Source organism: Acanthopagrus latus, chromosome 7 (genome assembly GCF_904848185.1).
Source record: "Acanthopagrus latus isolate v.2019 chromosome 7, fAcaLat1.1, whole genome shotgun sequence".
NCBI classification, from domain to species: Eukaryota; Metazoa; Chordata; class Actinopteri; order Spariformes; family Sparidae; genus Acanthopagrus; species Acanthopagrus latus.
Genome location: NC_051045.1, coordinates 20,247,429 through 20,272,688, shown reverse-complemented (window position 1 = coordinate 20,272,688; position 25,260 = coordinate 20,247,429). Strand labels below are relative to the sequence as shown.

Here is a 25,260-nt window from a genome sequence, read left to right as displayed (position 1 = left end):
ATATGCAGCATCGTACGATATGACTTGAATGTTGAAATCATTAACACTTAAAGGGAAAATGATTGTGAAATGTTTACCCATTTTTTTTTCTCTTTCTCTTGATTGTAAACATACACTTCAGACCGTCCTGACCTTGTCCTCGTCACTTTATTCAGTGATCCTTACAAAAATCTCAGCAGGTGCATTTCAGGCAAGAATTCAAATGTACAAAACAGGGTTTTTTTGTTTTCCATTGGTACAAAATCTATAAGGTACTAGTACTTGTGCTACAAAGTAGATAGAGCTATATTTTTTAAATTTCAATACAACAAATGGGTAGAAAGCAGAAATCTTCAAGTTCATCACTTACTTTTTACAAACTGTACAGATTTTATACATTGTTCTCATTTCATCTGTAAAGCAGTGGAACAGTACAAAAAAATAAAGCTGTCAGTTGCACAACAAAGCTTTGTGTCGTTGTTACGTTTGTTTTGATAAACGTCTACATTTTAGTCTATTTGGATAAGTGTGCTGTGAATGAACCGCAGATGATTATTCTCTCTGGTAAGTCTCTGTTGTGACTAATTGACTTGTCATGAAAAAAAAATGGTTTTAATCTGGTAATTAGTACAAGTTTCTCCCTGTCATCAATCTGCGGTAGTAGCTGTGGAAAACATGGCTGACTCATGAGCTGGAGGGTCTGGGAAATTGAGAAACCACCGTCTGACAGTGCATCACCTGCCCAGAGTCATGTTTCAGAGGGATTTGCAGCATGTGTGTAATATGGCTCTTGAGGTGCTCTGAAAAACTAAAATGTCATTAGATTCCAAAACTTTAAAACTGAATCTCAGGCTGTATTTACACAAAACGAAGAGACGTTTTAAAGCAGTAATTGTGTGATTATTGATGCTTATCGTCAGTTGGTTTAAGTTTCGGTGAACTACCTTCGAGAGATCATCTGTCAGTCAGACACTCAGATGGCTTGCTTCCATTAACCATCATAACTCAGAGTCTGTGCCAATCAGATGAATCACTGCAGAATTTATATGACATTATTACTACTTTAAATATCTTTTTTCCAATTTTGTGCTGATGCGCCTTTTGCCACAGTCTCCCTGACATGTTAACCAACACACCTGGATAGTTACAGAGGTAATAACGTGTTAAAAGTCTTAATTAAACAATGTTCATGCAGTTACAAAATGCATAATTCATTGGCCATTGAAACCTGTGTGTATCTGGAGAGAAGGACTGAGTGCATTTACAGTACATCTTCCAGATACCAGCTCAGATCCAGCTGTAGTTTAAATTCATCTTTATATCTGTGTTACCTGTATGCGACAAACACAACAAAGAACTGTCTCTTTTTTATATATTGGCATCAGCCTTTTGTTATAATTGTGCACAAGATCTGGTGTCAAGTTTAGAGCTGCAACAATGAATCCATTAGCTGTCATGTATTAAATTAATCCCTTAATATTTTGACAATCAGTTTGATGTTCTTGTTTCTTTATTCTTCGATGGAAAAATGGAAAGATATCGACATACAGTATCTGAACTAGTCTCTGAATTGGATGTGCGTGTAAATGCACTTAATGATCCCTTGTTTTGGTCTGACATCTGAAGGAGCCCTTTGACTGCACAGAACAAACATGTTGCCCTGACAACAGTTTTTCGATTGAGGAAAAAAAAAAGAGAGAGAGAGAGAGAGAGAGAGAGAGAGAGAGAGAGAAACAAGATTGCCACGAGCCGGTGTTGTTGTGTAAAAAGTTGACCTGAAGACATGATTACGGTTGGCAGTGGTAGACAAACACTGGTCAGTGGTGGAGCGAGAGGAGCAGCTGAGAGGTTGTTGCTTCTTCTCAGTGTTTTTATCTACGAGCTGGTTGTCAAGTTCTCACCTTCGCGGACAGCAGCTGTTCAGGACATCTAGTGCCCTTAAACTGGTGTTGGAACAAAAAGAAAATCGCACACGTAAAAGGCAGCAGCTAACATCAACGCTTTCATTCCAGAAACACATTATATACACCCAGCGACAACATACGGAATTCATATGTTGTTGAGGAAATCTGGAAAGAATAGTTTCCCAATGTGTACTGTTGAGAAACAGCACATTTGTGTTGTGACTGTTTACCAGATGACCCATCGGATGTGACGTGTGATTTACGGAGGCAAAGGAACAGTTTACCAATAAAACATGCTAACAGCAGACAGATGTGTGTTTCATCCACAAGTCAGGATCCTCTGGATCGTCATGGCTGTCTTCTTATGTTTTGCGTTACAGATGAGGAATTCAAAACAAGTCTAACGCAGCAGACTGATGAGACTAATGCGTCACATCATTATTTGTGTGTGTCATACAGAGGTATAAACATTTCCACTATGCTGTCACCCTTTTTATGCTCTTACTTCATGTTCAAGTGGTCGGCAGCAGGTCTGAGTGAAGTGAATCATTGCATATTCTCAGTGAGTTTCTTACAATGAAACGGTCTCCTCACAGTTTGAAGGGGACGTGATAAAAGTTAAGGGCCACCATGGAAAAACAAGTCGGTGACACTGTGGTACCATCCGAAATTCGCCTTCATTTCGAGTGCATTAAAAGTAATCAAGTCAGTCTAATGAGACTTGGTGTAAAGGGGGAAGGACTTACAGTATGTTTGTCTCTGCGTCATATCACCGTGTGCATGACACAGAGGGATATGCCTGAGGACAAAGTCTTTTTTTTTTTTTTTTCATTGATATGTGATTTCTTTTTCAAGTCAAGTACTGAGACAAGCAACGTTTAACCCTGAAAACCCCAAACTGTGAGCCCAGAGCAGCTCCCAGATTCATACCCAGTGGCTGTGATGGCTTTGGATCACGGGGGTCATCACGCTTTTATCACATTTTTGTGTTATTTCGAGGCCAAAATGTAGTGTAAAATTACCAGCAGCAGGTCAAAACTGCCAGCGCTAAAGTTTAAAATCATACATTATTTATGTACATGAAGCTCATCTAAATCTTGGAAGCAGCTTTGCAAAGCCAGCTCCACTCTCTGACATCACTGTGACCCGCTCTGTCACTTCTTCTTCCACAGGGTGGATGCTTCCCAGAGGTCATCTTTCCAGTACATGTATGTGGTGATGCGGTACGTTTCAATTACAGTGAAGTCTGCAAGTGTTTAGAACAGTGATGCAATTTCTGTGATGATCATATTGAGTTAATGGTGTGGGAATAGTGCAGCTGTGGCTCGGGGATAGAGCCTGTGTCTTGTTATGGGAAGGGCGCTGGCTTCGATCTGCATGTCGTGGTGTCCTTGTGCAAGATACTGAACCCAAAAACTGCTCCTGATGTGCCGCCATGATTGTCTGTATAAATTACTGTAAGTTGCTTTGGACAAAAGCGTCTGCAAAATGCCAGGGTTGCTGTTTCATTTAGAAGCTGATGGAATGCAGGACGGAGCAATACAAATGTCATGTAAGGAACTTACAGCCTGCACATTTATGAAATCACATTATCGTTACTGCATCTTAACCTCCTGTATAGGACCAAACTGTCAGGCTTTCAGCTGTAGATGTTGTTGGGAAATTAACTTCATGAGCTGTGGGCTCATTTTGTGAGGCTGCCAGGTTATTCTATCACTCCACTGTCAATAATGACAAAACATTTTTTTTAAAAATGACCTCTAGGAAGTATCCTTAATCCCCGCTCAATGACAGCCGACCTGGAAAGTATCTCAGCTCTTCCATGAATCCATCCATTTCTCCACTCCACAGAACGAGAAAACAAGGCACTTTGTTCTCTTATCCATCCGTGTTTTACGTCTTCTGCCAGTTGCAGGATGCACTTGAACAGAGACATCCCTCAGTAGTAGAAATTAAATTGAAAAAACCTAAATAATCCTGTGTGAGCCGCTGCTATAGCGATGTGATGCATATCATCTCGTCCGTTAGGTCCTCCTCACATTTCACAGCTACGTACGGCTCCTCGTCACTGTAGTCACGGATACTGCGGTCTCTAAGATGCGCAGTGGCGTGCTGGTCCAAACTGTCGTTCCCCGTTTCCCCAGTGTTGCTGTTGTCCATACTGCCATTCAGCAGGTTACTGGCGGCACTGTCCATCTCATCGATGGTCAACTCGCAGGCGTCTGCGATTTCGTGTTTGGTTGCTGACACAAACTTGGGGTCCCTGGCGTATTTCCCCAGACCCTCGGAGATCAACACCTGAGAACGGCAAGAGAGACAGAATGTTTTTTTCCATTAATTCACACAAGAATACAACTACATTGTAGATTGTCATATATTTAGAGCTCCAATAATCAATGTGCTGATTAATGATTCATTGGTCATTATTGTTTTTACCTTCCTTAGATTAAACAATCAATGAAAACCATTATCATCAGGCTATTTCATAATGATAACCTTATCTTATCTCCTCCATTAAATGTTATCAGTCCCAGAGCCAGTGTTTATTTACTCACAGCCTCCACCAGACTGTTGGCACTGCCCCTCTTCTGCAAGAAGCGTGAGCAGCTCTCTGCAGGTAACTGCAGGCGTGACGGAGACTGGCTGCGACTGGGAGAGCCGTCCCGGCCGTCTGTGTACCACAAACTCCTCTTTACTGCTGCGGGGATGCTGCCCACGCTGCCGGAGCTGCGCCAGTCCACCTGAAAAAACACAAATACATGTTTAAATTTCAAACAAAGCTCAATTTAAACTTGTTGAGAGTCTGTAAGTACTGTTAACTTGTACTTTCCTATCTACGGCAACATTAGCCTCATACTGGTGAAATGCTAGATGACCTCTGGTTTATCTTGAAATGTGGCGTCTTGTTATGCTCAGACCTGTATGAGTGGTGTGTAGCTGGGCGAGCAATCACGGCTGATGGGGGAAGCAGGAGGTGTGGCCCAGGAGCGAAGCGACCGGGCAGGAGACAAATGGTGAATTCGGCTGGCATCGAGACCGGCCACCGCCATCACCTGAGGTCGGAGTTCACAGGTCATGATGAATATGAAGAAGAAAGGTGACGTTATGGGGAAGGGAGACGACACAGGTGTCTAACAGGTGGTATTCCTATCTTTAATGGACATGTTGTGTGTGTGTGTGTGTGTGTGTGTGTGTGTGTGTGTGTGTGTGTGTGTGTGTGTGTGTGTGTGTGTGTGTGTGTGTGTGTGTGTGTGTGTGTGTGTGTACCTGTTGCTGCACCAGGTGTAGAGGAAGAGCTGTGCAGGACGGAGAGGGAGGAGCCTCATCCTCACTACCTTTCCTGCGGAGACACTCAAAACTGAATGTCGGCCTGTTGGTGGCTGAGAGAACACACAAGGACCCAATGTTATCTGTTATTATCTGTGAACTCTGGTCACATGCAGATCAAGAAATACAGTGAAAATCCTCCAAAAAGAAAAAAAAAATAGATATAAAGGCATATTTTACAAGTTATAACACACATCCAATATGGCAATAACTTGCGCTCCATGTGCACTTGCACTGGGCATCTACAATAAACTGAATCTGAATGACAGTAACACAAACTGGTTAAGTCAATATCGAATAGATCAGCTCAGTTTATTATCAATCAATAATCATCATTATTATTAATATTTTAGTTGAGTTACCAGTCGTAACTTTCAAGTGGACTGTATCGATGATGTAAAACGGTTGCAAATTAAATCTGACAGTGTTGGGAAATCTCTTCTCAGTAACTCAAGAAAAATGTAAATAAACCTTGAGGCGAGGGTAAAAACCATCTCCTGGACGGCCTACTGCTATCTCCATAGATCGGCTGTTGGTCATCATCATAGTAACTATCGTGCTGGTGTTCGGCCCTGGAGACCTCGAGGTCAAAGTCTTCCTCCACATCATGCTGGTCCTTGTTGGACAACCTGTAAAACAAAGAGTTTATCAAAGTGATCGAGCCAAAGACATTTTTTCCGTAAGTGTAAAGGTGCGTACGGTGCCGCATGTTGCCAGTGATGCACTCGAGGTCGTCACAGTACCTGTCCCTTGTCAGCATGATGTCATCTTCGTGAAACTCCTCCCCGCTGTAGTACTCTCCCGAACCTCGGTCGTCATTGCTGTCCCCGCCCCCCGGCTCCTCTCGGCGAATGGTGGGGTAGAGCCCACTGCCGCTTTCTGACCTGGCATCGAAATGTTAAAGATTTACAGTAAGCCAAATGTTGATCTGTGCAAATTTGTCAATAATATATGCAGAACGATTATTTTCAGTTGCTGTTTGTTGAAGGTGTTGAAAGTGACAGAAGTAAGCTCTTTTTGTTGGGACTGTGTTCATGACGCCAACAGCAAAAACAACAATAACAACAACGATTGCAAATGAAGTTCTGTCAAGTCGTCGCACACATACCTAATATAGGCCTCATAGTAGCGTGTTCTGCTCCGAGGACGGGGGAGGGGTCAGTCAGACAGGCAGGATTGTTTGCAACAGGAGAGCAGGGAAGGAGGTAGAGAGGTTGCATGCATTGACAAAGGACAAGAAGACACGAATTAAAACGCTTGCAGGAACAGGTTTTTGAGCATGTGGGGAAAGGGGTGTCACTGAATCATGCGTGACTGTAACTGACAAATAGCTGAATTCTAAATACGGCCACTGAGACCATTTCTTCCTCCTGTAGAAAGAAATTCCAGTGAAAACCGATGACTGCAGAGGTTTGCGTAGGATCCGCTGACGAAGATTGTTTCTGGGAAGGGAGCTTTGCATCTAATTAAGAAACCATTTGATTAGCTAATGCTGTGAGCACAATGAACCAAAATATTGTCCACCTGCACTGCATCAAGCTGACGACTGAAATTTCAGTTATATACCGAAAAATATAAAAGAGGAAATATTGATCAACTGAATTAGAGCAAGTTAGAGAGATACCTGGAAGAAAAACAGAATAGCACAGACTGCAAACAGAAATGACAAAAGAGGTCTGAACACAGGATTATAAATCATCACAAAAGAAGTTTAAACTAAGATAAATTGTCCCAGATGCATTTTTACTATTATATATAAGGTAAGGAACAAATACACTTTTAGTACCTATTGAAAAAACTACATTATGGTGGAGCTCATATCTAACGTAAACATAGAAAAATAAATGAAATGAAAAATGAATGTTGCACATGTAAGACCCACAGTGAGGATCCAGGTATGCACTGTCGGGAGCTACTGTGAGAGAAGGGTACTGTACAAAAGCTATTTGTTTTTTCGTCAATCATTCATCACTTCTGGCTAAATTCAAGGTCGAGGCATTACTGGCTGCAACCTGATGAATGATGTAGCTCTTTGAAGTGGAAAAAATATCCACAAAAACTTTGGAAATCTACTGTGTGGGCAGTGATGCAACCATTTGGAAAAAAACAGAACAGCGCTCCCACCAGTTAACAAGGTCTCACACGGAGCAATGAAACTAAGTAATGCATGTACTTGTTATTGTTCTTTGGAAAGTTTCAGAGGACAGTCAGGCAACCAGTTGGATCAGGCTGCCTTAAATAAATAAATCATTCTTATTTGTGTCGTACATCTCAGACATTGGAGCTCAGGAGGTAAAGCAGACCATGCCCTCCAACAGTTTCTTTTCAACACATTTTTAGATCACCTTTAGGGACTCAATCCACTGACCTTGTGGAGTGGGACTTCCAAAGCTTGTCGTGGACTCCTTTGCTGTAAGTGGACATGGATGATCCATTTTTGGTAGAGGACGGTCGGTCTCGCCTTAACAAACACTTCTGCTGCCTCCCGTTGGTCATGGAGAGAAGTGAGGGCACGTTGGCATTGTTGAGGTTGGCATTGGAGGGGATTGGCGATTGATGGCAAGTGGGAATACAGTGAGGATAATCGTACGGGTGAGGGCTGTGATAATGATGGTTATGTTGGATGGACGAGGAGTTCATCTCTGTCTCCCCCACTCTGTCGTCATCGCTGGCTCCTCTGCCTGTTCGGGTGTGTTCAGTTGAGGCATTGCAGGAGAAGGGCAGGATCTGTAGCGGCCGCTGGGTGACGGTGGTCGGGTGGGAGTAGCCCTGCTGATCTGCACTGACGTGGTTGACATGGTTCCCAAAAAGGCCGCCATTGCGCTGCAGAGAGACGCCAATGAGGACTGTGACAGAGCTGCATGATATATCAAAACTCTTGTCATGTTTATATATTGCTAAAATCTTTTTTTTTTTTTTTTTTTTTTTTGCTATAGATTGTTATGAGAATGATGGAAGTTTCTTTCTTCCCTTTTTTAGTGGGTATGGTCAAATTTGCATTCCTGCAGCTACCACTTAGGTATGAGTAACAGTACAGTGTTACTATTGTCAAAAATATCAAAATATATAAAAAATACTGTATATTTGAAACTGTTTCAATGCTCATTCTCCACAGTATTGATACTGATACGAGCTGTGATTTCTCATTTACAGCTTCTCTCAGACAATGAGTCAACGCACACACTGCTGTCGTGTTCACATAGGCCCGGCTCATCCCACTCCTCTGAATATAGTCAGAGGTTAACTACCTTAAATGCTGTTGAGCTTAACACACAGAACAAAAGCCTTGTTATATTTATCTTTTAATAAAAATATAACATTTTATTAAACACTTGTGTCATTTTTTTCCAGTGTTATCGAACATGGTATTGAATATGGATGTTTTTTAAAGGTATCGTATCAAAGCTAGAAGTTCCTTTATCATGACAGCACTGTACAGAACAGTACTGCATGCAGCTTGATAATGAGTTTCATTGTTTATTGTCTTTTCTCCTTATAAATAATCTGATGAGTAATACTACATTTTGACACAATGTTACCTAATGTGGACCCTCAGTGTAAGAGATGTGAGATGTTGCCTTTGACGGAAGGTATGACATATGAGAGCACAGCTACAGATCTGTGACCATCTTTCACAGTTTTGTACGAAAAAGAAAAAATAGAAGAGTATCAGTAGAACCTTTAGAAACCTCTCTTTTATGTGTGGGATTTAACATAGTCAGCCATTGGAATTTGTTTTGGGTGGAATAAACAATATCAGACTCAAATTCTTGTCTGAAGGGGATTTTAAAGGATATTTACCCTGTAGATTTCTTCTTCCTCCTCTCCACTAGCATCTACCAGCCCATCCTGTTGCAGGTCACATGATATGGCTCGGCGGATCTCTGGTCCAATGTCATGCAGTGTGCGCAGGCCGGCCTGCAAAGAGAGCAGCTATAATACAAAACCCAGCAGCTATCACAGGCTTCTTATTAGGGCCCAAGCACGAACCGTGTGAGGACCCTGTTGAAAGAGAAGGAGTTGTTTTCCTTAATTTCTGAGGGGCTAAACATGCTTGAAAACTCACCAAACTTGGCACATGCAACAGTCGTGGTGAAAGCGTATGCCTCGTATGGGTCTTGTGTAGGGATGCGGCTAAATGGCTTGATCACACCCCTTAAAACGCTGTCACCGTGGCCTTTTTGACCGACATGCACGATAATTTGTGGACACACACAGGAGGCTGTATCATACCAGCCTCGCAGAGTAATTGCCTAAGCTTAAGAGGAAGTCGGCCATTTTGAATATCCTGCTCATTTTCGCTGATTTGCACATGTTGTACTTTAATGAACTCCTCTGCCAGCCATAACCTGATCGACTTTAAAATGTGTGCATGGGTGTGAGAGACCATTCGTCACTGCTCGCACTTGTATCTCTTTCTGGCTGAGAGAAAACTTTGTGAGGTAATGTTGGCAAGTATCTCAGGTTTTTTTTCGTGCACGAACACGTCTCTGCCCTGATGTTGTCAGTTTCACAGTATTACAACAGTTGTTTACAGAGTGATTCCTGCTAACATGCTTTTACGTCACAGTCAGATCAAATCTTTCGGTTTTAGTTCAATGCGGCAAAAAAAGCAGGACAAGCATCACAAGTAACACAGTACATTTATTCAACTTAAGGGTTACTTAAGTACAATTTTGAGGTACTTGTAGTTCACTTACATGTTTCCAGCTTCTACTCCTACATACTTTGCTTCTACTTCACTATTATTCATTACTCCACTACATTTATTTTACAACATACGTATCTGGTTACTTTATTAAGATGTTATAGTATGGATTAAGATAAAACTTTATTGACCTCTGTGGGGAAATTCACCACGTACCCAGCAGAGACGCTAAGTCCTGTTGTGAAACCCCCTTTACAAGGTTCAACGGTTTGCCTTCATTGTACAAGGGTGGAGACAGGTATCTGAAAATGTGAGAAATATGAATCCAAAGTACCCACTGGACGTCAGTGCATACGGGGACCTGTGTGATGTCTTTGTTAGATCTATAGACGCTGGTCTTTATGGAGACCTGAGAAAAACTAATAAAATATTTACAAGACATAATACTTATTCTCGCAGGACTAGTATTACCAGGGCAGTCATTAGCCATACATTTGTCATTGTATTTTATGAAGATGGCAGGCTGACTTTGTGTGGTGTGATTATCAAAATACATAAGTGAGTCGATGATTAAACCAAAAAACTCGCCGATGGGCAGTCACTGACTTTCTCCAATGCCCTCGGGAAGTGAAACGCTGGCATGAGACATTGTTCTTCACTCACCTGTAGAGCCATGGTGGTGTTCAGCCTCTCCCACGAGCGCCTTCCCACAAGACCTTGCTCTTTGCGCCTCTTGAACTTCCTGAAGTAGTCCTGTATCAGGAAGGTGGCATAGAACTTCCCCACTGTTACCTCGTCATCTGAGTGAACAGACCAGACACAACCGAAGCCTCCCAGGTCAACACCAGAATACCAAAAACTCCTCAACACTGAAATTCTGTCTGTACACACGACACTTAAGAAAACAATGTCCCTCAGTGCAGATCTCAGCCGCCACTATCTCACCATCTAAAAGCAAAAGAGGCTAAATGCACTTAAAGTAAAGAGCTGAAGACCTTTCAACAATATAACATCACAACGATGAAGCACCAAAGCTAAAGACGGTTGTAGGAAAAGGCAATATCTTGACGATGAAACAAAACATTTCTTTAACAGCCAAAAGGAAAAGAATACAGACATATCATCATAAATCCTCACTGTCTGAGTATAATAGTAACTTTCCACTCTAGAAAACACCATTTAAAGGGACCAGCACACACACCACTGAAGAGACTGTGATCATAATTATTTCTTATCCGGACATCATACTATGTTACTACCCACTGCACTGTATCATGGGTCAGGCCCGGTCTTATGAAGCACTGTGAATACTACCCATCGATTCAAACTTTAAAGCTACACATTAAGTGGGTACATCTGTAGACAGAGATTAATGTCATTTCTGAAGTCTGTGAATCAGCAAATGACATTACACACACACACACACCCAGGCATCCACCTGTGAATATCATATGTATGTGGTAAGGAAACAACTCTCTCTCTCTCTCTCTCTCACATACACACACACACACACACACACACACACACACTTTGAATGCTCCTCCCTAACCTCCTGATTCATTTTCTCTACAAAGAAATCAGGGTCATACAGTCAACATTAGAACATGTTGAACAAGAAATGAAATATTTACTGTAATTTATATTTAGTGTTGGACAAGTGAGGGTAACCATTGACTAACGCACAAACCAGCACTACAATATATCATGACTGCAGATATTTACTACATTTAACATCCAGCAGAGAGGTCTGAGAGAGACAGGTGTCTATATATTCCAGAAAAACAACATGAACTGTAGCAAAAAAGCACATGCAAGAAGCAGCAAAGTAAAGAGTTTAGAGCAGCTGCAAACATCAGCTCCCCTTTTGAGGGAGGAAACACAAACTGCATGAAGCCAGACAGGAAGCTGCTACAAGACACACTATCTGCCATGCAGGGAGGCTAATCACGCGTAGGTCTGATTCACCCAGATAGGCAGTTGCTGAAGCAGAAAGGGGAGAGAGACTAGAGAAAAAAGGAGGCTGAATCATGGTTTGTAGGAAATCTGAGTGTTTGTCTTTCCTTCACTCGTTTTAACTTAAGAGGAGCCGAGTAAAGGTGACAGATGTCATTGAGGTAGATGCTTTAAGATGGAAGAATCACAACAACATCCAACTTTAAAATAATGATGATGATCCAACTTAAAGCAGCTGACGTGTTTCTCTACTTCACCTGACTCAGCCTGAGAGGAGCTATGGCAGGTTCTGTTCAGAAAGAAAACCTGTGAGCAAAGACATATTTAAGGATGAAAAAAAAAGCCTTTTTTTTTTGTCAAGATCAGAACTTGCTGATGCTAACCAACTTCACTATACAACATAACATGCAAAGAACTGATCTGAAATCCAATTTGTATTCTCAGATTTGCTGATTAATTTATTTTGCAATCATATATTCATGATCAAGTCTTCTTCTTTTGATTTTGGTGATTTATGTTTTAAAATTAATTTAAAAAATAATTTGAAGTAATTTTTACTGAAAAGAAAGAGCATTTAACCACTTCACATGATTAGATGGTAACCAGATTTTATTTGTCTTTGTAATTCATTAACCTGGCATGGGCAGATATATTTTGTGCCTGCAGGGGACAGCAGGTTCTCTTTCTGCACAGATCCTGATTTAAAAGGAAAAAAAGAGGTATCAGTAGTTTCATGCCACCAGACTAAAACAGAACTGCTCCAGAGAGCTTAGGACGGCAGAAAGATAAAGAGAAGAAGGCTAGCGACTGCCTAAGCAGCCTACTGACAGCAGAAGGAGCTGTGGAAGAGAAAGGCTCAGCAGACAGGGTGGAAAAAATAGAAGCGGGGTTAGCAAACTAATGCACACGAAGACATGCAGTTAAATTAAGTCATGACACAAATCTGAGTTTCAGCATTGATAGCAGAGAGGGACAGTGAGAAAACTACACAGACACATCTAGAGGAAACAGTATGTACATGCTAGACTGGAGGTACATTCAGACCCTACTGGGGATGAGATCGAACAGGTGCTCCTATCCTCAGTCCTCTAATAAAAATGAATCATTACTTTTGAGAGGTGACTCAACTACCTGCCATTTTATGGGTATAAAGACTTTTAGATGTTGAGGTTGATGCTATTAATAGCTTTTAACAGTTATATCTAACATGAATATGCATGTTAATTTGACCTGCTCTAAGGATTAGCCTGTGTCAGCAGCAAAGCACAATAACAATCAAAATGTAAAAACATCAGCATTGGATTCAATTCTTTTTTTTATTTTGTTTTTATCACACCTACTGTACATGATGGAAGGGGACATTCTAGAGGAAGAGAGACTGCAGGACCGAACAGGGCTAGATTAATGATAAAAATACAAACTGTCGAGTTACAACAGTAAGGGCGGTTAAACTGAAATAGGTCAATGGAGATAAGGAAGGTTTCTCTGAAGCGTAGAGGAAAGACTGCACTCTGTGAAGGGTTGGTTGTGGTCGGCAAAGTGGGCCTGGCTGTTTCAGAAAGGCAAAAACAGGATGCCGAACACCTCAGCTGGAGGCTTAACCTTCAATACCTGTATCTTAAAGTGATACACCTCCCAGAATCCAGCTTCTGTGTGTCAGACATCACCACTGTGTAGATCTGAGAGGTGTCTTTAAAAAGTTAGTGTTTACCTTCTTTTGACTGGGCACCTGCTGTCAGCTTGGATTCATGGTTTCAAGTAATTCTACTAGTGACTCAGTTCCTCATCTTACAGAGTGTTGGCTGAAAAATGAGTGATGGCTGAATTCCATGTAGCTGCTCCAGTTTCAGCTCCTGGTATCGTGCATGCTGGGCACCCTTAACATCACTGATAACACCTGTGCTTTTTCAATTGCTGTGATAAAATCTGGCATTTAATAGAAATTAATATACTTTGCTCTGAAACCGGGATGATTCAATCACACCAAAATGTATTCGTAATTAAGTGTGGTGTTATCCCTTGTTGGTGTACAGTAAATAGGAGGCATAAAGAGGTGAGAGTGCAGAATGCAGAATACAACTCTGCAAAGGAAACGTGTGTAAATGTCACTGACTTCCTTTTTTTGATTCAAATTAACTGAACACTACGTTTGCATTCCTATTTGTGCAACTTCCTCTTTATATAACTACTGTGATGTAGTATTGTTTACAGTGTGACCTTCTCTGTCGATGCAAATATGTGAGATGTAAATGAAAGTGACATAATATAAAAACTGGAGCCTGGAAACAGCTGGGGCCGTTCATATAGACATGTGAGGACATCATTATGAATGTTTTTCGAATATACAAGCATTAAAATGGGCTGGATGGAAGAACAGTCCAGAAGAGGAGAGGGTCGCAGTGAGGTTAGAAAATGCTGATCACTGTTAATGCACACATTGCTCATGTGTGCCTGTGTGTGTAATGACCACTGACCGCCTGCAGGAGGCACCACTTGGTCCAGCAGCTTCATGCTGGTCCTCTTCCAGATCTTCTTGATCACTGCTCTAAGCTCCTCATTGGCCTGATCCAGGTTACCTTGGACATGGCAGAGAAAGTGTAACTGTAAGGTAACGCCCAGTAACTGATCAACATGTTGGTGTATCAAGTGGTCCCCTGCTGAGAGTTAGACAGGACAGTATTAATCCTCACTCTCTCTCTCTCTCTCTCTCTCTCTCTCTCTCTCTCTCTCTCGTGCTCTCTTTCCCAGAGACACACAAAGATCAACATAAATCATTTGACGGTCATAATTATACTTTTTAATGCTTTGTTACATGCTGCATATTAAATGTTGAGAGCCATATTTGCCATGTGGCAGATACAGAGGAGGAAATTATTCTGGCATATCTTTGACTCCCTCTTGTGGTAAAAAAGTTGAAACAGCAAATGGACTTCCTGATAACAAGCAGTCCAACAGATTGACACAACGAGGGGACTAGCAGTCCAAGTAGCATGATGTGACATTCATGAACATGCTGCGTGAGGCATCCCACACAAAACAGTTCAGAGGAAGCAAACACTTGCTCATTGCAGATTTCTGGAGGCAGTATTTAGCACTTGATTGCAGATATTTGTGAGGTGCAGCTCAGAGGAAAATATCTTAATTGATGTCTTGATAAGTTTTGTTTCATTTTATTGATGCCTCTACCTTAACAGATTAATTCATTACTTATGTTTATTAAATTCACCATTTTAAATGCTTCCTTTATTTGATCAATGTTCATTTGATATATGTGTGTGTGTGTGTGTGTGTGTGTGTGTGTGTGCGGGTGTGTGTGTGTGTGTGTGTGTGTGTGTGTGTGTGTGTGTGTGTGTGTGTGTGTGTGTGTGTGTGTGTGTGTGTGTGTTCTTGTGCAGAGGCGGACTGCAGTTCAGGGCATTCGTAGGAAACAACCAGCCTGTTGCCAAATCCAAAAAAATATTTGGGCCCCTGACAAGGCTGAAGTTTTCACTGTGAGAACTTAAAGCATGTCTGCATAGAAAGGCTCTTCTCAGCCACGTTTCAGTGGTCCATCTGCATGCCTGATTGAATGCATATGAATGCTCATATTTTAAATCAATAAAGCTGTCAACACAGGCTGCATACAGCCATAATTTTTAGCAGATCTCTGAGGCCCAGACTCACCCTCAGTCTTAATCTTGAGAGCAGTGCGGACCAGAGCAAACAAGGTGGCGTTAAACATGACAGTCCCGTCGCTGTTGAGGGGCATGTTCATTGCCACCAGCCGCTGCAACAGAAATCAAAGTACAGATTAACAAGGATACATCAAATTTAAAATGAGTACTTTGCGAGTCAGGAATTTATATGTCAAAGATATATAAAAACTTCCAAAATTCACCGCAATGGTGCTCATGCAATTGTAGCAACCCACCTTACAGGCCACTCTGTGAGGACAGAGCTTGCCGAAGCCCAGCGGTGGCTGGATTCTCCTCAGCAGTGTCACCACATCAAGGTGCTTAATCCTGCCCCTGGCGACAGCATACATTCAAATACAGGGTTTTATACCAGTGAACACAGATGCATTACCACTGCAGGTCCAAGTAACGGATAATCAATTAGTGCACCATAGGGAGCCATCGAGAGTATTATGGCTGTTAAGAAACAATCACCCTCCCGTTTCTACTGAAAGAACAAATAGTAACAGAACAAAGAATTCATCGCAGGAGAAGTCTTGTGTTGATCACTTTCTCAAAAGTGGCTCCTGACTACTCACTTGGCTTCAGGGTCGTATTCGGACCAGATCCTCTTGAACTCGTCCAGGTGATGGGGCCCAAGAATGGACCAATCACGGGTAAGATAGTCGAAGTTATCCATGATGACGGCTACGAAAAGGTTGATGATCTGAAACAAGGGAACAAATATTGTATTGTATAATATCATATTTCATTATGTAAAGGATCGTTGAGTCTGTGCTCACACATTTCTGGTAGTGAACACCACAAAAAGTATGAAGATTACCAGGAAAGCACAGAGCATGTAGAAGCTAATGAAGTAGATAATGGCGAAGCCGCTGCCGCAGGTTCTCTCCTCTCCTGGGTTGTAGTCGGACTCTGGATCACACAGCTTCCCTGGCAGACAGGCCAGCATGATCTCCTGCCAGGCCTCACCTGTGGCACATCTAACATAGAACAAGAAACAACATCAGTGACACAGGAGCAGAATAAGGAACTTTTGTATCTTTGTATCTGACTTATAATGGTTTTCAAACAATTTAAGCCTTGAGCACCTGAAGAGCATCAGGACAGCTTGAGGAAAGGTTTGAAAGTTGTTGTTGCGGTTGATTTGTGTTCCGTCCACCATGGCTATTTTCCCAAACACCTAAAAGCGAACAAAGAAGTGTCATCGAAGGACTCAGCCAGCCTGTTCTCAAATTCTGGATGAGACAACCGAGACACCCAAGGCCACACATATCCCTGCAGGAGAGGTTCCCCCGTCATGTTCTGGTTTAGATTTTCATGGATATACACCACAGTACCTGCATCCCGATTACAGCATAGATGAAGAACAGCATGGCTATTAGGAGGGCAACATAGGGAAGAGCCTGGGTGATAAAAGAGGAGAAAAGAAGGAAACAAGTGTGACACACTGTTACCCAACACTGGAACACTCTGCACCCTCTTATTTGAATGATGTGCATTGTCAAACAATAACTCCACCAGATTTTAACCAAACCTTGTGCAACTAGCCCCGCTCCACTTCTTCAGACTTATGTTAGTACTAATTAACTTTGCTTGGCTGTAAATTCATAAAACGCTGTGGTATAGGAAATATTTTTTATTTTCCGCTATATACCCACATTGACTTGACATCTTTTTAAGTCTTAGAGGTGTAATATTCCATACACTGGTAAAAATATGAGAAATGACCTCTTACAGAATGCTTCTCTTGAACTAAAGAACTAAAAGTTAGATTATAAGTGAGTAGTTAAAACCTTACCAATTTCAATCTATACGCCAGGTGTAATCTCTCATCTCATCTCAGATTCAAGATGCGTGTCTGCCGGCTGCATATGTTACAGTCTCACCTGAAAGGACTTGATGAAGGTCCACAGCAGTGTCCTGATGCCTTCGCCCCTGCTCAGCAGTTTGACCAATCGCATCACTCTGAACAGGCGGAAGAAGGTGATTGAGATGCGAGCGCTGTCCTCCGTGTTCTGAAGTGGAGGGTGAAGAGCGTGAAGGTGCAACATCAAAATACAGATGATGAAAAAGTTCTGTACCACTTGTTAATCCATGCTGTCATACTGTCATACATGCATTCTTTTAAACATCGTGTATATGACTCATGTTAGCCGACAGGCAACGTCAAGGTGGATGAAAACTGTCCAGAGGAATATTTTTTTTTCCCATTTGTGATTTTCCTGCATTTGTGCAATGACAACAATTAATGTGCATGCAGAGTAGCCGTGTTTTAAACACCATGCCATGAACAGACCTGGAGGACATACACATACAGGACATTTAACTCTGGGTGACTGATTCAAAACAGGCAACAGACAGAATCTGCAGTCCAAAGACAAACAAACCAAGAGATAAACTGTAGTTGACTTTTTTTTCCATTGAAACAAACATTAAGACTGGTCTTTTGTCCTTAACTGTCTTGTTAATAGTACAACCACACAAGACATTTGACAAGAAATTTAAACCTAAAAAAGGTGCGTTGACTTTACGCCGTCTGTCATCTGATTGCAAACACTTGAAAGCTGAAATGAAGAAATGAGACAAAATACCATATAGTGTTATCTGTTCCCCTGTGTCATGCCATGCACCCAGACAGGACAAGGTCTCAACATAAAACGTCAGCTGAGCCATGAAGCTGGAGTCAAAATGCAACAGACGTGGATTCAAAACGAGACTTCGACAAACATTGAGAGTTCAATCACAAACAGTCACACTTATTGAATAAGTGAGACCAGAAGTATCTCAATGGTTTCATCGGTAAGTGAGCAACACAGAGTGACAACGAAAAGATCTTGATGCTTTGACTTTTGGATGGTAACAGAAGGGTGAGGGGCGAAAAAAGGAGGGGCTTCTTCTTACCCCTGGCTCCACTATCACCTTGACGACAGGAATGGCTGCCGACTTGAAACCAAAAGCCTAAGGTTAATCTGAGTTACACAAACCAGCTGTACAGCACCAAACCATTCACAAGTCAGTGCTGCTGCAAACATCACATATCACCATTACCTTTGATAAAATCAACATGTAATTACATTAGAAGCTCAGAAGCAGCTTTACTTAACAACACAGCATTATGATTTCAGACACAAACAGAAGCATCATCAAAAAGCGTAAAGCCCATCATGCAAAAGCTTTACCACATATTCTGCAGTAACATCAGACATGAGCTGCAAGCATTCACAGCTGACGAAACATTTGCTATATATGTACTACAATGTACTAAACACACAATATGTAATCTTCTGCCCCAAGGAGTATCTCAGTCAAAACATAACAAAAGAGGGGGGAGGCCGGGCAGAGTAGGGGGGGTTTCTGATCAGCTGCTCAGAGCCGCCAGCTCTTAAGGATTGAGGCGGCTGCAGGGCCAAACCTTCTGGATCAAAAAGCCCTTGAGTCGCATTGGATTCTGTTCTGATTCTGAGCAATTTGCCAATGGGAGGAGATCTCAGAGATTACTCTACTAGTGGATCTATCTTACTATGTTTGTCCACCTGACTGCAGCCCCAATCTGCAGGGGTGACTTCCATTGCTGGGTGTTTGGGGACTTTGTGATGTTGACTGCCGACTGTAAACATAATATTACAAAGAGGAGAGGGGAAAAGAGAAATCTCAGTTGACTGTCGAGTTCATAGAGGGGTTGACCTGGATTGAAACACACACACACACATGCTCACACAAACACACACACACACACACACACACCCTACATGCTTGCCATTGCTCTCTAGCTCACAGCTAATTTGCAGTAAAGTTATCGAACATTTTGGGATGATTAAATATGTCAGTACTGACTCAAATGATTCTGCAATCAAACTTGTGGAAGTAACTTTTGGGAAAAATTGCTCTGCTGGTGGTGAACGTAACCTCAATCATACACCACTCCTGATGAAAATCTATTTGACGTGGCTCAGACACAAATGTCCAAAGACAAGGTCAGTGAATTTAAATTTACTTCATGATATGTTTAGTCTTGTTTACTGACATTCTTCCTCACTCTATGACTCTTTTCTGGAAGATATACCAAACAACTTATTAAATGAAAAGCACCATTATGTTAAGTGAACTTCTGGATTTGAACACAGTTGGAAACATGGGGGATGATGTAAGTACACAACTTAACAAAATATATAGAAATATATGAAAGGAATGAGTGCTAGCCAATCAGAGGCAAAGTAGGGAGGGTCATAACTTTGCCAGCCTGGGAAAAAATGTGCTTATAGCACACAGAGTAATAACAGAAGTGCCACAAGGCTCCATCTAGCCGATGATTATTCCTTTCATTCCCTCGATCTGATACTCAGGTCGAGGCACACATTGCTCCTCGCCTTGCTGACATCTCAGTGAATGTCAAGGCATCATTTAAGGCTTAGCCGGGTGCCGTCACCGAGACCTGTCCTATCACTATTGACAACATGGCTGTGGTGCCAACTCAAAAGTGGAGAACAATGACGTGGAAGACAAAGATTACAGCTGGTTTCTCCTCTACAATATCTGGTGGATTGGTCCAGGTGAATGTCCCCTCCCATTTGAACTAGAGCAACTCCCTCCTTGCAAAAGCCACTTTATCTGCCATGAGATCTCTGTAGCAAATCCATAATACTGTCGCCCACTTGATATTCAACCATTGCAAGTTTTCTTACAATACATACAAAACTCTGTTGAGTACAGTAGTAATCTGTGCTGCTCACATCCACTTCAAGACTAACCAATAAGAGACTGCCACAAAGTGCTCTCTCCATCCTCTAAGCCATGATCAGAGGACCCAGTTGTCCAACATCTAAGCTCTTCTCTGATCTGATTCACTGTTCAGCATACGCCACAGACCACATCTCAACAACCAACAACACTCTTTCTGGATTGAATTTTGGATGATATCTAGGTCTTTTTCCCATGCAGCATCAATGCACTTGTAAAGACACTCAAAATAATGAAATGTGGGCCACATTAACTTTCTGGCTGAAACTAAGGTGCCATGTTTGCTGTGATGGTTTACAGTTTTATGTAAAAACTAATAGAAGTGATTTCTTTCAAAAGCAGGAAGATGATTTGATGTATCCAAATATGCTGGCTGAGCAAGGAAAATATTATATATAAAGGAAAAGCACGATCATAATTACATTAAAATGTAAAAGTAAATAAACTAGTATTAATTAAGTTGCAGAGCTGTAAAGCACATATTCGGCAACTACTGACATGTTGGTAGGTTATATTAACCTGATGCTCTGATTCACACAGGTAATATCTGGGCTTCCTGAGTGCCAAACTGCATTTTGTACCATTATATGATCTGCAAGAATTTAATCAGTGATGGGGTGCAGTGTGTTCTTTACTTAAAAGCTTCACTCAAAACAAGTCACTGACAGAACAAACACACATCTCCAGCTGGACAAGCCTGCAGCAAGCATGTAGTCAGTGTTAACAGCTGCAGCAATCCAGGACACAGAGGGGCCTTAAGGTAGCGGTACAACATATTTAAAGAAAATACGACTGACAATCAAAATAATTGGCTCAAAATGATTAAATCCACGCTTCTTAGATGATAACTGAGCTGCATATAATAATGATAACAATTGATTATTTCAAAAAGACTGGAAAGACAAGGGTTAGTGAATCAATAAGAAAATATAAATAAATGTTGATGTTTGTTTAAATGTATATTTGATAAATGCAATCAAAAGATTAATGTCCCAATACTGTTGTGTATGCTGTAGTTTTTGGGTGTTTTTTGTACCAAAATTGAGTGACAATTTACAGCAGCACTAAACATTATTTCTGCTCAGTCGAACAATAATTTAAAGTGGAATCAGTGGCACGGTTTCTCAAAATAGAGCAATGAAGTCAAAGTGACATTTAAAAGCTACCTTTTTTTCAGCAGGTATTCAGCAATGTCATCACAATTTTACATGCATCCATGGTTGCTTCATTCGCTTGGGTTGTGAAGAACACTAGTTTATGCATGAAAAACAAAGTTGCGATCTTGAAACGCAACCTTTGAGCAAAGCCCTCCGGCTGCAAGCGTCACAGTGAGACAGGCGTGTATGTGATTAATGACTACTTACATTGATCTCAGTGATGGCAATGTCAACCACGCTACCCACAACAATTAAGGCATCAAACGTGTTCCATGCATCAGCAAAATAGTTCTGCAAGCACAAGCAACAAAGACACACAGAAAAGAAAAGAAAAGAAAAGAAAAGAAGAGAGAGAAACAACAGAGCAAGAAAGAAAAGGAAGGAGAGGTAAAAAAAAAAAAAAGAAGAAGACAATTATGTAAGACAGAAAGAGGAAAACATCAAAATGTTGTGATTTGATATAAGAGAGTGAGGTTGAAAGTCAACATTCTTCCTGCCACTGCGTCTGTGAGAAAATCAATTTGTTAAATTTACAAAAACCATTTAAAACATGGCTATTCAATATCAAGTATTTGTCATTTGTCAAGTATTGTTTTTACTCTCACTGGCGCAGTGGCAGGCTGAAAGAAATGGCCACCATAGACCTAAAACTAAACAATTTCACAAGACCAAATTGTTTTGTAACAGTGGCTTAATGTAATGTATATGTTGCCATTTAACACTGTTCAGTTGCAGATGCAGGTTTGGAATTTTTTTCTCATCCCTCAGCATGTATTAGTCAATCTACGGTGCTCATCTCCAGTCCAGATTCAACAGACTTGCTTTGTGAAACTGGCTCAAGCCAAACTAAAAACATAACCCAAAATTGAGACAGGAAGGAAGGGAATGAGGAAAGATGTGAAGGAAGGAAAAAAGGAGAGTGGCTGCAGCACTAAGACAGCAGGAAGAGGGAATGACAGAGTTGTACATACTGACGTCTTTCTACCTGGCTGAGTATGATGTCGACAACACTGCCAATCACCACCAGAGCATCGAAGACGTTCCAGGCGTCCCCGACATAGCCCTGAATGTGGCAGCATGCGCAGCCAGCGGGAGGAGAGGGGGAGGCAGGAGAGGAGGGGGATGCAGGGAAGTATAAGAGGTAGGGAGGTTACAGTGAAGAGTAATGGAGGGTGATGATGAGGAATAAATGGAAGAGGTGTTACAGTCAGTGGGCAAAAGAGCCCGAGAGGGGAGGTAAGAGGGACAGGAAGAGTGTATGAGGGCTGGGTTAAAAGGAAAAGGGGAGTGTTCTCAGATATAAACTCAAAAAATATTAATCTTTTCAGGGATTCAATATAAAAGAGAACTCTAAACAAGATACTGTAAGGACCTGAACGGTTGAGGAGAAGAGAGGAGAGGAGAGGAGAGGAGAGGAGAGGAGAGGAGAGGAGAGGAGAGGACTTACTCTGGGTTTAAAGGCGATGAGTTTGAGGATCATCTCCACTGTGAAAACCCCAGTGAAGACCATGTTGAGGATGTCCATGGCATAGTTAAACAGATGAGACTGGCCGTGGTGCTGGAAAGACACATGCAGACCACCGATCAAAAATGTGAAACAAACATTTATTAAGTAGTATATAACATAAGTAAACAAGCTCTTTAGGCTGCAATAAATCACACACAATTACACACAAAATTACGTATGCAAATATACACAGGGATTAGAAAAGAGCAAATTGTTTGTAACTTTACGAGACATGTAACCTAAATCTCCTACATCCGAGATGTGTGCACTAACCATAGTCACCGTGATGATTGTAGATTCACTTTGCCAGTTTATGTCAATATTACCTAAAGGACTTAATGAAGGGCACTCACCTGAATGGCCAGACACAGGGTGTTGAGAATGATTAGGACGAACATGACGTACTCAAAGCCTGTGGAGTTGACCACATACCAGAACTTGTACTGGTACGGGTTTTTGGGGATGTAGCGCCGCAGGGGACGAGCTTTCAGAGCATATTCCACACATTGACGCTGCAGTGGTGGTGAATTCATGAGGGGGAATATGGGAAACAGACACAAACAGATTCATGAACAGGTGTTTGGACCAATCACAGAGACAGCAGTTTCATTGGATCTGAGCAGAAATAGACAACTATCTACTATATCTATTTCTACTGACAGTAATACAAAGAAAAGATGCATCATTATGAAGCCAGATCCATTTAGATCAAAGATCAACAAATACCCTAGCCTACTAGAACGCCGACATCATCTTTTAAAATGAAGAGATTTTTTCCGACTTCATTAAAATGTTCCATAAAAGCACCAATACATACAACATTGTCCGCAAAAGTCTCCTCTCACCTGGTTCTTGTCCAGCTCGCAGTTCTTGTACTCCTTCTCGCCCTGCTCTTGAAAGGTGACGATAACGAAACCGACAAAGATGTTCATCATGAAGAAAGCAATGATGATGATGTAGATGATGAAGAAGATGGAAATCTCAATGCGGTAGTTGTAGATTGGGCCCATGTTCTCTTTATTAGAGTCGATGGCTTTGTACAACAGCCTGCAGGGGGACAAAAAAAACACACAAAGTCAAGACAGTGACCAGAAATGATTCATGTTAACTGAATGATACATGGTGTACTTCAAGCAGTATGCATACAAATGCTTCATGCAAACAAAATAGTCTAATGCAAGCCTTAATAGACTTGCAGATACAGATACAGGCTGGCTGTATGTCTTTACCTTTAGTTAGACAGTTTTGTTTAGCAAGTAAATGCTCATATTACTTGAGTTTCAAATTCATTTTATTTTTAAAGATTATTATTCGAATTCTACCTCCGATGCAAAACAGCACTTACGTTGGCCATCCTTCAAAGGTGGAGACAGTAAAGAGAGCCATCATGGCCATGAGGACGTTGTCAAAGTTGAAATCACTGTTGTACCAGATCCTCTCCTTCACCATGGGCAGCGCCGCATCCCCGTTGTTGTAGAGAATGTAGGTACCTCTGTGATTTAAAGATTCAATGTTAACCACGTGCAAAAAACCACGCATACACAGATGCACTCATTCAGACCAAAAAAAAAAAAACTCACTTGCACTCTTCTGGGCTGGACTTGGCGTCATCAGTGCAGCGATAAAACTTCCCCTTTGTTAGAGAAAAAACAATAGAGAAAGTCAGAGGGGCTCTTAGTTTAAATCCTCCCACTTCTGTACAGCTATTTGTTGTTTCACACTAGAAGAGCGTGTTGATTTGGTCGCGTCCCAAACACCCTTTATCACAATTTTCATTGTACCTTGAAGAGCTGCACTCCAATACAAGCGAACATGAACTGCAGCAGTGTGGTGACGATCATGATGTTGCCGATGGTCCTGATGGCCACAAACACACACTGGACCACATGCTGCAGACGACACAGTTTTACACCATTAGGAGGGAATACACAGTACTGTATCAGTAGATACAACACTTAAACACAGATGCATCATGTTGCGTTATTGCTACTCTGACCTTTAGTCCCTTGGCTCTGTTGATGGCCCTGAGTGGACGCAGGACTCTCAACACACGGAGGATCTTCACCACTGAGATAGCAGAGGACCTACAGAGGACAGCACACGAAAAGAAAAGGGGTTCCTATACGACTTGTCACTGACAGAGCAAAGAGCACTGGTTATTTACTGTGGCAAAAACAAAACATAGTTGCTCAATGTTACAGTTCAACTAAGACTTTGGAAAACAAATCAATGATGCGTACTGAATGCCGAAGGAGACCAGAGACACACCAACGACCAGCAGGTCTAAAAGGTTGAAGTAGTTTCTACAGAACGCCCCTTTATGTAGGAACGCTCCAAATGCCGTCATCTGGACACAGAAGAGACACGTTTA

At 41.6% G+C, this 25,260-nt stretch overlaps 1 protein-coding gene across 2 annotated transcripts in view; it reads right to left on the bottom strand.

The window, feature by feature from the left end:
- Window positions 1-128: 128 nt before the first annotated feature.
- cacna1db (calcium channel, voltage-dependent, L type, alpha 1D subunit, b) overlaps window positions 129-25,260 on the bottom strand; it is an 85,242-nt gene continuing 60,110 nt past the window's right edge. The window contains exons 24-51 of one of the 2 annotated variants that reach the window (XM_037105074.1): window positions 25,130-25,236; window positions 24,886-24,973; window positions 24,671-24,778; window positions 24,470-24,522; window positions 24,235-24,381; window positions 23,735-23,936; window positions 23,243-23,401; window positions 22,830-22,940; window positions 22,368-22,445; window positions 21,590-21,673; window positions 17,375-17,503; window positions 16,826-16,891; window positions 16,577-16,668; window positions 16,309-16,468; window positions 16,064-16,191; window positions 15,722-15,818; window positions 15,475-15,577; window positions 14,286-14,387; window positions 10,522-10,658; window positions 9,012-9,128; window positions 7,579-8,033; window positions 6,319-6,345; window positions 5,954-6,094; window positions 5,682-5,839; window positions 5,151-5,263; window positions 4,802-4,936; window positions 4,439-4,624; window positions 129-4,181 (exon numbers count right to left, since the gene is read on the bottom strand). In XM_037105074.1, coding sequence (XP_036960969.1) covers window positions 3,876-4,181; window positions 4,439-4,624; window positions 4,802-4,936; window positions 5,151-5,263; window positions 5,682-5,839; window positions 5,954-6,094; window positions 6,319-6,345; window positions 7,579-8,033; window positions 9,012-9,128; window positions 10,522-10,658; window positions 14,286-14,387; window positions 15,475-15,577; window positions 15,722-15,818; window positions 16,064-16,191; window positions 16,309-16,468; window positions 16,577-16,668; window positions 16,826-16,891; window positions 17,375-17,503; window positions 21,590-21,673; window positions 22,368-22,445; window positions 22,830-22,940; window positions 23,243-23,401; window positions 23,735-23,936; window positions 24,235-24,381; window positions 24,470-24,522; window positions 24,671-24,778; window positions 24,886-24,973; window positions 25,130-25,236 — 3,789 coding nt within the window. In that variant the 3' untranslated portion in view covers window positions 129-3,875. Of the gene's footprint in view, window positions 4,182-4,438; window positions 4,625-4,801; window positions 4,937-5,150; window positions 5,264-5,681; window positions 5,840-5,953; window positions 6,095-6,318; window positions 6,346-7,578; window positions 8,034-9,011; window positions 9,129-10,521; window positions 10,659-14,285; window positions 14,388-15,474; window positions 15,578-15,721; window positions 15,819-16,063; window positions 16,192-16,308; window positions 16,469-16,576; window positions 16,669-16,825; window positions 16,892-17,374; window positions 17,504-18,389; window positions 18,432-21,589; window positions 21,674-22,367; window positions 22,446-22,829; window positions 22,941-23,242; window positions 23,402-23,734; window positions 23,937-24,234; window positions 24,382-24,469; window positions 24,523-24,670; window positions 24,779-24,885; window positions 24,974-25,129; window positions 25,237-25,260 lie in introns of both variants that reach the window. The other variant, XM_037105075.1, reaches the window with a different exon arrangement.